The 14,573-nt window shown below is 43.0% G+C and overlaps 1 protein-coding gene across 3 annotated transcripts; it reads left to right on the top strand.

Moving 5' to 3' along the window:
* The first annotated feature begins 3,559 nt into the window (after window positions 1-3,559).
* On the top strand, window positions 3,560-14,005 carry sgo1 (shugoshin 1). Of its 3 annotated transcripts, none has more exons than XM_036953352.1 (11): window positions 3,560-3,743; window positions 3,912-4,068; window positions 4,282-4,487; window positions 6,804-6,856; window positions 7,023-7,093; window positions 7,287-8,192; window positions 8,427-8,726; window positions 8,821-8,958; window positions 10,938-11,075; window positions 12,948-13,131; window positions 13,449-14,005. In XM_036953352.1, the coding sequence occupies exons 2-11, from the start codon at window positions 3,924-3,926 to the stop codon at window positions 13,582-13,584; spliced, it is 2,277 nt and encodes a 758-aa protein (XP_036809247.1). In that variant the 5' UTR covers window positions 3,560-3,743; window positions 3,912-3,923; the 3' UTR covers window positions 13,585-14,005. The 3 variants fall into 3 exon arrangements, with proteins under 3 accessions (XP_036809247.1, XP_021428258.2, XP_021428257.2); XM_021572583.2 differs by having other exon boundaries at window positions 10,890-11,075; window positions 13,014-13,131; XM_021572582.2 differs by having other exon boundaries at window positions 3,562-3,743; window positions 10,890-11,075.
* The last annotated feature ends 568 nt before the right edge of the window (window positions 14,006-14,573 follow it).

Here is a 14,573-nt window from a genome sequence, read left to right as displayed (position 1 = left end):
AGGTTGGTGTAGCACTGATATGATGTCACAATGGTGTTGTAAGGTTGGTGTAGCACTGATATGATGTCACAATGGTGTTGTAAGGTTGGTGTAGCACTGATATGATGTCACAATGGTGTTGTAAGGTTGGTGTAGCACTGATATGATGTCACAATGGTGTTGTAAGGTTGGTGTAGCCATGGCATGCATATATAATGTAACAATGATGATGTTGTTTTGTCACAATGCTGCTAGAAAAAGGGTCTAGCCATGTATGATGTCACAATTATTTCAAAATGTTGATATTGTAGCTCTGAGATTAGGTTACAGAGCCTCTTTTTATAATCTTAGATTGTTAGTGTTGCTCTATTATGATGTCAGTAAAGCAATGCTTTTGTGATGCAGTGATGTCAGATTGAACATTGTTCTTCCGTATAAAGGAGCAACAGACAGCTCACCTCAACAGAGAAAGGAGTCTGTCTCAAATGGACTCCCTTAAACAAACCGTAATCCCAGATTTTCTGGGTTGTTTCTCTTTAAGTGTTTGCTTTGGGGCTGAATGCTCTCCGTGTGTTATGATTTAACTATCAGAAATTTTGTGCTTGGCTCTCCACATTTTCCACATTAAATGTTGTGTTACGTTTTTTGCCCTTGGGAGGGAGAACAGAGATTACAGCTAATGAATTTCATCTGGTGGGAGGGAGAGCTCCAAACTGGCCTGATCACTGGCTAGACTGTAGAGCAACGCTGTGCTCTGATTTTCTGAGATGGACCTGTCTGGTGTTATGACTTGTCTTCATTGGTGTTGTCTTCCACTAAACAGTGATTGATGGATGGATGGAGGGATGGACTGACTGATTGATTGTTTCCACTCTCTGATATCTGAAACACCATATCAGAACTCGCTCACGTCAGTCAGTCAACCAGTCAGTCAGTCAGTCAACCAGTCAGTCAGTCACTCAGTCACTCAGTCAGCCAGTCATCCAGTCAACCAGTCATCAGTCAGTCAGTCATTTAGGCAGGGCCAATCAATCAGTTTGTTTACTCCTCTCCTCTGTTTTTATGATAATCAACATCTCCAGTCAACTGTCATTATAATAATCAGGAGTGGCATTGAGGAGAAGACTGATAGCAGTAAACACAGCTGCGTACCCAAACCCGGACCCATGTGACAGTGAATGTGGTCTCCCACTGTGACAGTGAATGTGGTCTCCCGCTGTGACAGTGAATGTGGTCTCCTGCTGTGACAGTGAATGTGGTCTCCCGCTGTGACAGTGAATGTGGTCTCCCACTGTGACAGTGAATGTGGTCTCCCGCTGTGACAGTGAATGTGGTCTCCCACTGTGACAGTGAATGTGGCAACCATAACATTTACATCGCCTTTCCGGAAAATTACAGCAATCTCTCCTCTGCAATGAGATGATGTCTAATGGAATGTGTACCGTTGGTTGTGTTGTGAGTTTCTTGTGTAAATGGTGGTTAAGCAATGTCATGAAGATAATGTATGATCTGTGAAGAGACACAATGTTGTGAAGGTAGTTACAGTACGTGGAGTCCCTGTTGCCCAATGTGGTGAACTTTCATATCCATGCACATTCGATGTCCACACAGCATTGCCTTCTCTCCCTTGCACCACAATGTACCCTAAGTGCAGCATTATCATTGAAAATCTGTGAGGCAGACATCTGACTTGTAGCCCAGAACATGCATCTCTGGATGCTACACAGCTTTGTGAGCGCTGACTGAGGTCATGGTGAAACTGGCAGGGAAGTGTGTCCCTTACAACAGCTTTATTCCTAACCCAGCCTAGCATTGAACCACTCTCTTGTCAGTCCTTTCAATGTCTTTGACATTTACTCGGACCTGATTGATGCCAAGCTCCTCCTGCCTCACCATAGGTGGGTCTTTTTAGGTTCCCTGCTGCCATGCAGAACAAGGAGTGCTTCTCTGTGTGTCAAGATACAATTGCTCCATTTGACTCATTCGGGGGAAAGTAAATGAGATCACGACTTGGTATTTCATTGAAAGTATTATTTCTGGAAGGTTTATTGAGCAGAACACGAGCAGTAAGGAATTACTATTTACGGCACTGGGAGCAGAGAGAGAACGGAACAACGGAACAGGGGAGTAGAGAGGGAGAGAGAGAGAGAGCGAGAGAGATGAAGAGAGGAATGGAGAGAAAGAAAAAGAGCGATGAGAGAGGGAAAGGGGAGAGAGATGGGCGGAACATGGGGACATAGAAAGGGAGAGATTAGACCTAACCAAATCCTGAGAAAACAAAAAGATAATTACTTGACAAATTAACAAAAAAACAGCAAACTACAATGCTATTTGGCCCTAAACAGAGAGTACACAGTGGCATAATACCTGACCACTGTGACTGACCCAAACTTAAGGAAAGATTTGACTATGTACAGACTCAGTGAGCATAGCCTTGCTATTGAGAAAGGCTGCTGTAGGCAGACCTGGCTCTCAAAAGAAGACAGGCTATGTGCACACTGCCCACAAAATGAGGTGGAAACTTCCTAACCTCCTGGCAAATGTATGACCATATTAGAGACACATATTTCCCTCAGATTACACAGATCCACACAGAATTCCAAAACAAACCCAATTTTGATAAACTCCCATATCTACTGGGTGAAATACCACAGATTTGTGACCTTTTGCCACAAGAAAAGGGCAACCAGTGAATAACAAACACCATTGTAAATACAACCCATATTTATGTTAGTTTATTTTCCCTTTTGTACTTAACTATTTGCACATTATTACAACACTGTATATAGATATAATATGACATTTGAAATGTCTTTATTCTTTTGGAACTTTGAGTGTAATGTTTACTGTTAATTTGTATTGTTTATTTCACTTTTGTTTATTATCTACTTCACTTGCTTTGGCAATGTTACCATATGTTTCCCATGCCAATAAAGCCCTTACATTGAACATTGAGAGAGGGAGAGAGAGAGAGAGAGAGAGAGAGAGAGAGAGAGAGAGAGAGAGAGAGAGAGAGAGAGAGAGAGAGAGAGAGAGAGAGAGAGGGAGAGAGAGAGAATTTGCCTATGTCAAAGATTTACATGGCCAAATGTAAGTTTATGGTCCGTCCACATGGCCTGCTTGTGGTTCTTTATCCACTCATTCAGGTGGGCTGGAATAAGTAACAAATATTCAACCAAAAACTTGATGAATATCAAATAAGTAAATAACTGAATTACATATTATCTATTGATAGATTTATACTGAGAAACATAACAATCAACTTCATCCCGCCCCTGTAAACTCATTACCTTTCAATATTCACATATCATTATTATTCCAACAGGCAATTACCAATGTTGACTTTTAAATAATCATTGTGGTGCTCTGAAATTATCTGTCAAAGTAGTATTATACTGTAATTGGACCATTGTATATTTTTCTGTCCTTGGTAAATATGTTCCATCAGTTATTTTTATTTTCCCTTCTTCCTGTATACAAACGCATCCATTCAGACACACACACCCACAAATATACAGACATTGAAAAAGTATAGAGAGAGAAACATGGCTTTGGTGTCACCTAGTGGAAAAGTAAAGTTTTGCATTTCAGATGATAGGAAATGACGCGTCCCAGTTCCCACCAATCAGCACTCGCAGCGCAGAATTCGAAAGTCAACCAGTAGAGAACGGATTTGTGGCTAGTTATTTGACTATGTTATGAGAATTCCTTGTGAAATATACTGATTCTAATTACATTTCACTGTACTGTTTATAACTGAGGAGGTAAGTCAACATTTAAAACGTCGGTATATGTGATTTTACGCAGTTTATTCCACGTATTAGCAATGGAGACGCTGCTAGCGGAGTAGCTAGCGTAGCAGATCAACAACAACATTCAACCCTGAGGACGGGTGTAACGTAGACATGTCATACTCTCTTGTGTTCTGCCAGTTACGTACAGCCATGGCGAGGGAACGGGGCCAGAAGAAGTCTTTCCAGCAAAGCCTGGGTGACATCAAGGAAAAGATGATTGAGAAGAGGAACAAACGCCTGGCAAGCGCCTCTGCAGGCAACAGGGGACGGTCCAAAAGGATCAACAGAACCAGTGGTAAAATATTCACATAATATGCCAACCAGTATCATGTTGAAGATGGTAATGTAAACTTAAGCATCATGGTAGTTAACAACCTAAAATCTGGTCAATTGGACGTAGCTATACCTACTAGTTATCTAGCTAGCTACTATAGTAATTTCACAACTCATATGGTGGTTAACCTTTGAAGAGGAGTATATCTCAGCTAGCTCCCTCTTCTCTCTACAGCGGGCAACGTGAAGCCAATTATCCTGAAGAACGTGCAGATCAATAACAAAGCCCTGGCTCTGGCCCTGCAGGCAGAGAAGGAGAAGGTGAGGCAGGCCAACGGTATCATCCTACAGATGAAGAGGGAGCAGCAGGCCCTCTTCCTCCACCTCCTCATGCTCAAGAAGAGGCTCAAAGATCAGGAGGCGCAGGCCAGTAATGTACAGGTATGAAGCAGCCTGAATTAGAGGTTGACCGATTAATTGGAATGGCCGATTAATTAGGGCCGATTTCAAGTTTTCATAACAATCGGAAATCGGTATTTTTGGGCGCCGATTTTGTCTATTAAAAAAAAATATATATATTTTTTTATATACCTTTATTTAACTAGGCAAGTCAGTTAAGAACACACTTATTTTCAGTGACGGCCTAGGAATGGTGGGTTTAACTGCCTCGTTCAGGGGCAGAAAGACAGATTTTCACCTTGTCAGCTCGGGGGATTCAATCTTGCAACCTTACAGTTAACTAGTCCAACGCTCTAACCACCTGCCTCTCATTGCACTCCACGAGGAGACTGCCTGTTATGCGAATGCAGTAGAAGCCAAGGTAAGTTGCTAGCTAGCATTAAACTTATCTTATAAAAAACAATCAATCATAATCACTAGTTATAACTACACATGGTTGATGATATTACTAGTTTATCTAGCGTGTCCCATATAATCGATGCAACACTGGGGGATGATTTAACAAAAGCACAATCGTTGGACGACTGTACCTAACCATAAACACCACTGCCTTTCTTAAAATCAATACACAGAAGTATATATTTTTAAACCTGCATATTTAGCTAAAATAAATCAGAGTTAGCAGGCAATATTAACCAGGTGAAATTGTGTCACTTCTCTTGCGTTCATTGCACGCAGAGTCAGGGTATATGCAACAGTTTGGGCCGCCTAATTTGCCAGAATTTTACGTAATTATGACATAACATTGAAGGTTGTGCAATGTAACAGGAATATTTAGACTTATGGATGCCACCCCTTAGATAAAATACGGAACGGTTCCGTATTTCACTGAAAGAATAACCGATGTGAAATGGCTGGCTAGTTAGCGGGGTGCGCACTAATAGCGTTTCAAACATCACTCACTCTGAGACTTGGAGTGGTTGTTCCCCTTGCTCTGCATGGGTAACGCTGCTTCGAGGGTGGCTATTGTCGATGTGTTCCTGGTTCGAGCCCAGGTAGGGGCGAGGAGAGGGACGGAAGCTATACTGTTACACTGGCAATACTAAAGTGCCTATAAGAACATCCAATAGTCAAAGGTATATGAAATACAAATGGTATAGAGAGAAATAGTCCTATAATTCCTACAATAACTACAACCTAAAACTTCTTAAGTGGGAATATTGAAGACTCATGTTAAAAGGAACCACCAGCTTTCATATGTTCTGAGCAAGGAACTTAAACGTTAGCTTTCTTACATGGCACATATTGCACTTTACTTTCTTCTCTAACACTTTGTTTTTGCATTATTTAAACCAAATTGAACATGTTTCATAATTTATTTGAGGATAAATTGATTTTATTGATGTTATATATTAAGTTAAAATAAGTGTTCATTCAGTATTGTTGTAATTGTCATTATTACAAATAAATGTAAAAATCGTCCGATTTAATCGGTATCGGCTTTTTTGGCCCTCCAATAATCGGTATCGGCTTTTTTGGCCCTCCAATAATCGGTATCGGCTTTTTTGGCCCTCCAATAATCGGTATCGGCTTTTTTGGCCCTCCAATAATCGGTATCGGCTTTTTTGGTCCTCCAATAATCGGTATCGGCTTTTTTGGCCCTCCAATAATCGGTATCGGCTTTTTTGGCCCTCCAATAATCGGTATCGGCCTTTTTGGTCCTCCAATAATCGGTATCGGCTTTTTTGGTCCTCCAATAATCGGTATCGGCTTTTTTGGCCCTCCAATAATCGGTATCGGCTTTTTTGGCCCTCCAATAATCGGTATCGGCTTTTTTGGCCCTCCAATAATCGGTATCGGCTTTTTTGGCCCTCCAATAATCGGTATCGGCTTTTTTGGCCCTCCAATAATCGGTATCGGCTTTTTTGGCCCTCCAATAATCGGTATCGGCTTTTTTGGCCCTCCAATAATCGGTATCGGCTTTTTTGGCCCTCCAATAATCGGTATCGGCTTTTTTGGCCCTCCAATAATCGGTATCGGCTTTTTTGGCCCTCCAATAATCGGTATCGGCTTTTTTGGCCCTCCAATAATCGGTATCGGCTTTTTTGGTCCTCCAATAATCGGTATCGGCTTTTTTGGACCTCCAATAATCGGTACCGGCTTTTTTGGTCCTCCAATAATCGGTATCGGCTTTTTTGGACCTCCAATAATCGGTATCGGCGTTGAAAAATCATAATTGGTTGACCTTTAGCCTGAATAACTGATTGGGTCATACTGAGTTACTGCTATGGGTGCTTTTCATCACAAAGTTGTTCACTTCCTTTCCTCTGCCCTCGTGTGTGCGCATGCGCGGCTTAGACTGGACCTGCACAGCTCCTTGCTGAACTACCAAATCCAGTGGACACCTCCAGGTGAGCTATTCAAATATCATATCAACTGAATGCATCATATTTCTCACAGTCAAAGAGACACTGTTTCATGTCCAGTGTGCTTCATCCCATCTCCTGTCACCTTGTGAATGTCATCAATTCCTCCCTGAAATGTCTAACTTTTCCCTTTTTTGTTCCTTTTGTGCAGGAGAATTCAAAGCCAAGCTGCTCTGGAAGATCCTGTGAAGGACGAAGCTCCACTCTCACCCATCAGCTCAGGTATATGAAATTACATTTACCAGACAAAGCATTCTTACAGATTTGAACTGTTAGGGCTTTCACTCCAGAATTGTGACATTACTTTGGATAATTAGACAGAAAATCACAACAACAATGTGCATGTCTGTTAGGATGTGTCACTTTTAATGAACCATCCATGTTGTTGACAAAGACATTCATTCCCCTCTCTCAGAGCCTCAGTTTCCTAAAGGCGTGGGACAAAGCGAAAGTGACGGGCAAGTGGCGTTGCCAAAGACAGTGGCTGTGAGACGTCGCCGGGTGGAAGGTAGAGGGAGGCGATCTGAGCATGTGCGGAAAGGGCGCCGTTCCTCGTTCTATGAGCAGAACCACAGCGCCTCTCCAGAATCTCTCATACAGAAAAAGACTGAGGTCGTAATGGAGAGCCTGGTTCTAAACGCCAGGAGAGGCCAGAACAACATACAGGAAGTGAAGATGGAGAGAGGCAATCCGATTGGCTCAGAGGAGTTCCAGCAGCACTTCACCCCAGAGTCCCCGGCTAAACCAGCATATCAACAGCAGCAACCCCGGAACAAACCAAAACAGGCCCATCCACCGTGGCCTAAGCCCGAACTGGCTGCACGCAAGCAAGAGAGGGGCCTCAAACCGGACCGCCCCCCTCTGAAGAAACCCTGGGAGACCTCTAAACCCAGAGCCCGGTCCAAGAGCCGGGACCGCTCAGCCACACGGTCCAGAACCGGGGTGGCCTCTGCTGCATCTCTCAACACCTCCCTCAACACATCTCAGGGATTCAATGACACTTTTGATTTCGACTGCGAGGACGGGGTACACCTCACCCCCTTCAAGGGTAGCGGACCCAAGGATAACCCCCGAGACACACCCATACAGGAGGTGGAGAGGGAACAGAAACAGAACCCGAAGAGGACTCTGTCGTCATCTGAGTCTAGTTCATCTTCGTCTTCTGAGTCAGAAGACAGCCCCTACGTTCCTCAGAAACGGAAGAGGCGGAGCCCCCGGGACCGGGCCAAGCCTGCCCTCGCTCTTAGAACCAGAGGTCGACCCTGCAAAGCAGCTACAGACAAGGAGAACGGCCCCCCATCCAAACCAGAGTTGTTACATGGTGAGCATTTAACTGTTAACGTAGACAATTAGGATGACTGTCTTTGCAACTACTAATCAGGTACCTTGATGGTTGCTCTGAAGCATTGCTGTAAATCTTCACCTTGTGTCCAGGTAGCATAAAATTATAGTAGGCACAGATGTAGATATGAGGGCTTTTTCTATAGGTTTCCACATATTCTAATATAGAAGATGATTGTATCTGTTTAAATAGTTATTCATCTCCTGTGTCTAGCAACCAGAATGGAGGTCTGTTCCACCCCTGTGGTCCTTGACAAACAACTCAAGGAGGAACCAGAAAGGAGCCAGAGCTCGATTTGGATACAGCCGTTGTCTCTGGTTGCCATGGATGTTGCCTTAGAGACCAGCTTGTCTGAGTCAGAGGGTAGTCCCTACGTTCCTAAAAGCCGTGGCGTACGAAAGACACAGGACCACCCAGAGCAGGCCAAGCCCACCCCCACTCGCAGGGGACGGCCCTATAAAGCAGCCAGAGACAAGGAGAACGTCCCCCCTCCTAAACGACAGTTGTCACGTGGTGAGCAATGAACAACGTACAGATTTATACGTGCAATTATAGGAAAGGATAGGTCATGTGTTGTGTCTGCTGCTTATCACCTGTGTTTATCCAGTCACCAGAGTAGAGGCCAGTCCCACAGCTGGGCCCGCTGAGGTCCCTGAGACAGAAGTCCAATTCCCAGAAACACCTGGGAGTGTCTTTGTTGACAGTCCTGGTCCAATGGCAGAGCAGGGTCTTGAGGGCCACCCAGGTAAGTGGACATGCTAGGAATGGTAGATAGTCTATTGCCATGACTGAGGCGTCATCACAAATGGCACCTTATTCCCTATGTAGTGCACTATATGCAGTTGATGTCGGAAGTTTACATACACTTAGGTTGTAGTCATTAAAACTCTTTTTTCAACCACTCCACAAATGTCTTGTTAACAAACTAGTTTTGGCAAATTGATTAGGACATCTACTTTGTGCTTGACACAAGACGTTTTTCCAACAATTGTTTACAGACAGATTATTTCACTTATAATTCACTGTATCACAATTCCAGTGCGTCAGAAGTTTAAATACACTAAGTTGGCTGTGCCTTTAAACAGCTTGGAAAGTTCCAGAAAATTATGTCATGGCTTTAGAAGCTTCTGATAGGCTAATTGACATAATTTGAGTCAATTGGAGGTCTACCTGTGGATGTATTTCAAGGCCTACCTTCAAACTCTGTGCTTCTTTGCTTGACATTGTGGGAAAATCAAAAGAAATCAGCCAAGACCTCAGAAAAAAAATGATATACCTCCAAGTGTGGATCATCCTTGGGAGCAATTTCCAAATGCCTGAATGTACCACATTCATCTGTACAAACAACGGTACGCAAGTATAAACACCATGGGACCACGCAGCTGTCATACCGCTCAGGAAGGGGATGTGTTCTGTCTCCTAGAGATGAGCGTACTTTGGTGCGAAAAGTGCAAATCAATCACAGAACAACAGTAAAGGACCGTGTGAAGATGCTGGAGGAAACAGGTACAAAAGTATCTATATCCACAGTAAAACAAGTTCTATATCGACATAACCTGAAAGGCCGCTCAGCAAGGAAGAAGCCAAAACCGCCAAAAAAAGCCAGACTATGGTTTGCAACTGCACATGGGAACAAAGATTGTACTTTTTGGAGAAATGTCTTCTGGTCTAATGAAACAAAAATGCGACTGTTTGGCCATAATGAACATAATGTTTGGAGGGAAAAGGGGGAGGCTTGCAAGCCGAAGTACACCATCCCAACCGGCAGGCAGGGTAGCCTAGTGGTTAGCCTAGTGTTTAGAGCGTTGGACTCGTAACCGGAAGGTTCAAATCCCGAGCTGACAAGGTACAAATCTGTCGTTCTGCCCCTGAACAGGCAGTTAACCCACTGTTCCTAGGCCGTCATTGAAAATAAGAATTTGTTCTTAACTGACTTGCCTAGTTAAATAAAGGTAAAATAAAAATTAAAAAATACCGTGAAGCACGGGGTGGCAGCATCATGTTGTGGGGGTGCTTTGCTGCAGGAGGGACTGGTGCACTTCACAAAATAGGTGGCATCATGAGGGAGGAAAATTATGTGGATATATTGAAGCAACATCTCAAGACATCAGTCGAAGTTAAAGCTTGGCCGCAAATGGGTCTTCCAAATGGACAATGACCCCAAGCATACTTCCAAAGTTGTGGCAAAATGGCTTAAGGACAACAAAGTCAATGTATTGGAGTGGCCATCACAAAACCCTGACCTCAAACCTATAGAATATTTGTTGGCAGAACAGAACTTAGAACAGAACTGAAAATTGCCCCAACTTATTGTGGGAAGCTTGTGGAAGGCTATCTGAACCGTTTGACCCAAGTTAAACAATTTATATGCAATGCTACCAAAAACTAATTGAGTGTATGTAAACTTCTGACCCACTGGGAATGTGATGAAAAATAAAAGCTGAAATAAATAAATCTCCCTACTATTATTCTGACATTTTCACATTCTTAAAATAAAGTGATCCTAACTGACCTAAAACAGGGAATTTCTACTAGGATTAAATGTTAGGAATTGTGAACTGAGTTTACATGTATTAAGATGTATGCAAACTTCTGACTTGAACTGTATATAGGGATTAGGGTGCCATTTGGGACACAAGTGAAAAGTTGTAAATGATGATGGTGGTTGTGTTCCAGAGCAACACAGACAAGATAAAGAGGAGGCTCTGCTTCCTGTCACTCCAGGGGTGGAGGAGGAGATGATGAGGATCGGCAATGTCCTGTCTGGTTTCAGGGACTCCCCCCGTGAGTCTCCTGGGATACCGACCAGCAGCACCCCCCAAAACCACATCTCACACATCCCCAAAACAAGCAAGAGGACAGGTACAGCCCGGTTAGCTGCTTAGGGAATGTTAATGAATGATGCTAAATCAGTGTCCTCTTATTCTTTCACACTACACTTACAGTACCAGTTAAAAGTTTGGACACGTCTACTCATTCAAGGGTTTTTCTTTATTTATAATGTTTTCAACATTTATTTTATTTTTTGTTTATTTTGATCTATTTTCTTTTTAGTTTATTGTTATAATTTTTATTTAATCTTTATTAAACTAGGCTCTAACCGCTAGGCTACTTACCGCACATTGTAGAATAATAGTGACGATATCAAAACTAAGACGTAAAACATGGAATCGTGTAGTATCCAAAAAAGTGTTAAACAAATCCAGATTTATTTTATATTCTTCAAAGTAGCCACCCTTTGCCTTGATAACAGCTTTGCACACTCTCAACCAGCTTCATGAGGAATGCTTTTCCAACAGTCTTAAATTAGTTCCCACATATGCTGAGCACTTGTTGGCTACTTTTCCTTCACTCTGTGCTCCAAACCATCTCAATTGGGTTGAGGTTGGGTGATTGTGGAGGCCAGGTCATCTGATGCAGCACTCCATCACTCCACTTGGTAAAATAGCCCTGTCACAGAATGGAGGTGTGTATTGGGTCAATGTCCTGTTGAAAAACAAATGATAGTCCCACTAAGCGCAAACCAGATGGAATGGTGTATCGCTGCAGAATGCTGTGGTAGCCATGCTGGTGAAGTGTGCCTTGAATTCTAAATAAATCACTGACAGTGTTACCAGCAAAGTACCTCACACCACACACCTCCATGCATCATGGTGGGAACTACACCGGTAGAGATCATCCGTTCACCTACTCTGCATCTCACAAAGACACGGTGGTTGGAACCAAAAATCTCACATTTGGACTCATCCGACCAAAGGACAGATTTCCACCAGTCTAATGTCCATTGCTCGTTTTTCTTGTCCCAAGCAAGTCTCTTCTTATTGGTGTCCTTTAGTAGAGGTTTCTTTGCAGCAATTTGACCATGAAGGCCTGATTCATGCAGTCTCCTCTGAACAGTTGATGTTGGGATGTGTCTGTTACTTGCACTCTGTGAAGCATTTATTTGGGCTGCAATTTCTGAGGCTGGTAACTCTAATGAACTCATCCTCTGCAGCAGAGGTAACTCTGTGTCTTCCTTTCCTGTGGCGGTCCTCATTACAGCCAGTTTCTTCATAGCGCTTGATGGTTTTTGCGACTGCACTTGAAGAAACATAAGACCTTCATGTCTTAAAGTAATGATGGACTGTCATTTCTCTTTGCTTATTTGAGCTATTCTTGCCATAATATGAGCTGTCTTTTACCAAATAGGGCTATCTTATGTATACCACCCCTACCTTGTCACAGCACAACTGTTGTGTCCACAAATGAACTTTTAACAACTCACACCTTTTAATTGAAATGCATTCCAGGTGACTACCTCGTGAAGCTGGTTGAGAGAATACCAAAAGTGTGCAACGCTGTCATCAAGGCAAAGTGTGGCTACTTTGAAGAATCTCAAATATAAAATATATTTTGATTTGTTTAACACTTTGTTTTTGGTTACTACATGATTCCATATGTGTTTTTTCATAGTTTTGATGTCTTTACTATTATTCTACAATGTAGAAAATAGTTGTTTTTTTTATTTAAAAAAAAACATGGAATGAGTACGTGTGTCAACTTTTGACTGGTACTGTATATGTTAAACATTAGCAGTGTTCTTCTCTGAACAATATTTGGCTGTATCTTAATCTCTTATATCATTCCTCCACCTCTGTCTGAACCACTGTTCCACTACTGTCAATATCTACCTAAACTTGATACTTTCTTCCCAACGTTTCTGCACTGACAACTCACTTTGTCCTCTCACCATAGGTGGGCTTAGTGTCAGGACTGGGCGGGGCTTCAGTCTGAGTGATGTGACCAATCTTACCCCTGCAGCCTATCGGAAGTTCTCTTTAAAGAGCTCCCGCCCTTCAGACCGATGTTCCACCCCTGTCCCCGGCCGCAAGAGGCGGTCCACGATGACAGTGGACTACAAAGAGCCATCGCTGCACGCGTGAGTATTAAAGTGAAATTCCAAGGGAAGTTTTGAAATGTGTGGGATTCTTTCTTGGTTTACTGCTCAAATGCTTTTTGAAAATGACAACACGTAACTCTTACAGAGCGTAACACTCTCCCATTCATTTAAATGGACAACGAGTTAAAGCAGCAGCAACTAACTTGCGCTGGCAAAAGCAACAGTACACAATGTGGAAACCGATAAATAACCTATTGTTTCTGCAATGCCCCAGTGTTGCTCATGCCAGTCATTTTTGAAGAGAATCTCTCTCTTTACCACCATCTCTTATCTCGCTCTTATTTGCTGTCCGCCAGGAAACTGAGACGTGGAGACAGGTTCACAGACACCAAGTTCCTCCTCTCTCCCGTCTTCAAACAGAAACCCAGGAAGTCCGTGAAGACTCGGCTGTCGTTGGAGAAATACAACGAGTCATTTGTGGGATGTCGCTGACATGTCTTCACATTGAACACACGTTTTAACCATTCAAGTTAGTTTGAGAGGATTTTTTGTTGTGAATACTTACGTTTTTGTCCAATGAAATGGAGGACAGCTTTGTGTCGATTCTTTGTTGTTCATATGCTGAATTTGGCCAAATCATCATGGGCATTGGTGACATTCAATCAAATCACCCAAAAATGTGTTCTCTATCTCGATGACTGTATGGATTGTTGTTAGCCACCCATAGAGGGCAACATTAGATCAATATTCTGGGAAGACATCACCCACAACATGTACCTTCATCAAATGCAGTATGTATATTTAGCTTGCCTTTTCAAGATCTTTGAATATGTATACTCTACATAACCCTGTTTTCATGTGTAACATGTTTTGATTTTATAATAAACTTTCAGTCCATAATTCCTATTCGGCTGAGTCGTTATTGTCATGTACACACTCGGGTTATACAACACATTTGACTCAATGGTCGTGATAAGACAGAGCGATTGTCTGCATGAAAATTCTGTCACAAGTCACAACCATAGTGACAAGTGTGTTCTCCAAGTGGAATGTGAACAGGTCCGTTGTAAGATGTGGATTTCTACTTTCCAGAGCTCCTGTCGTCTCGTAGGAGAATGGTGGAAGGAGCTATAGGACGGGCTCGTTATAATGGCTGTAACCGCTAACTAGCTAGCCGCACCACATCAGTTACACTCACTCCCCTTTTGACCTCGTCCTTTTCCGCAGCAACCAGTGATCCGGGTCAACAGCATCAATGTAACAGTATAGCTTCCGCCCTCTCCTCGCCCCAACCTGGGACCCTCTGCACACGTCAACCACAGTTACTCACGAAGCATCGTTACCCATCGCTCCACAAAAGCCGCAGCCCTTGCAGAGCAAGGGGAACCACTACTTCAAGGTCTCAGAGCGAGTGACGTAACCGATTGAAACGCTATTAGTGCGCACCACCGCTAACTAGCTAGCCATTTCACATTGGTTAC

The sequence above is a fragment of the Oncorhynchus mykiss genome, chromosome 18 (genome assembly GCF_013265735.2).
Source record: "Oncorhynchus mykiss isolate Arlee chromosome 18, USDA_OmykA_1.1, whole genome shotgun sequence".
Classification (NCBI taxonomy): domain Eukaryota; kingdom Metazoa; phylum Chordata; class Actinopteri; order Salmoniformes; family Salmonidae; genus Oncorhynchus; species Oncorhynchus mykiss.
The sequence above is the reverse complement of the archived record's forward strand: the minus strand, read 5'-3'. Positions and strand labels throughout refer to the sequence as shown.

Coding starts and splice junctions, on each gene's coding strand:
- sgo1 (XM_021572582.2), top strand. CDS start 3,924: ATGGCGAGGGAACGGGGCCAGAAGAAGTCTTTCCAGCAAAGCCTGGGT. Junction 4,069..4,281: donor AAGGATCAACAGAACCAGTG/GTAAAATATTCA, acceptor TTCTCTCTACAG/CGGGCAACGTGAAGCCAATT. Junction 8,959..10,889: donor GGGTCTTGAGGGCCACCCAG/GTAAGTGGACAT, acceptor GTTGTGTTCCAG/AGCAACACAGACAAGATAAA.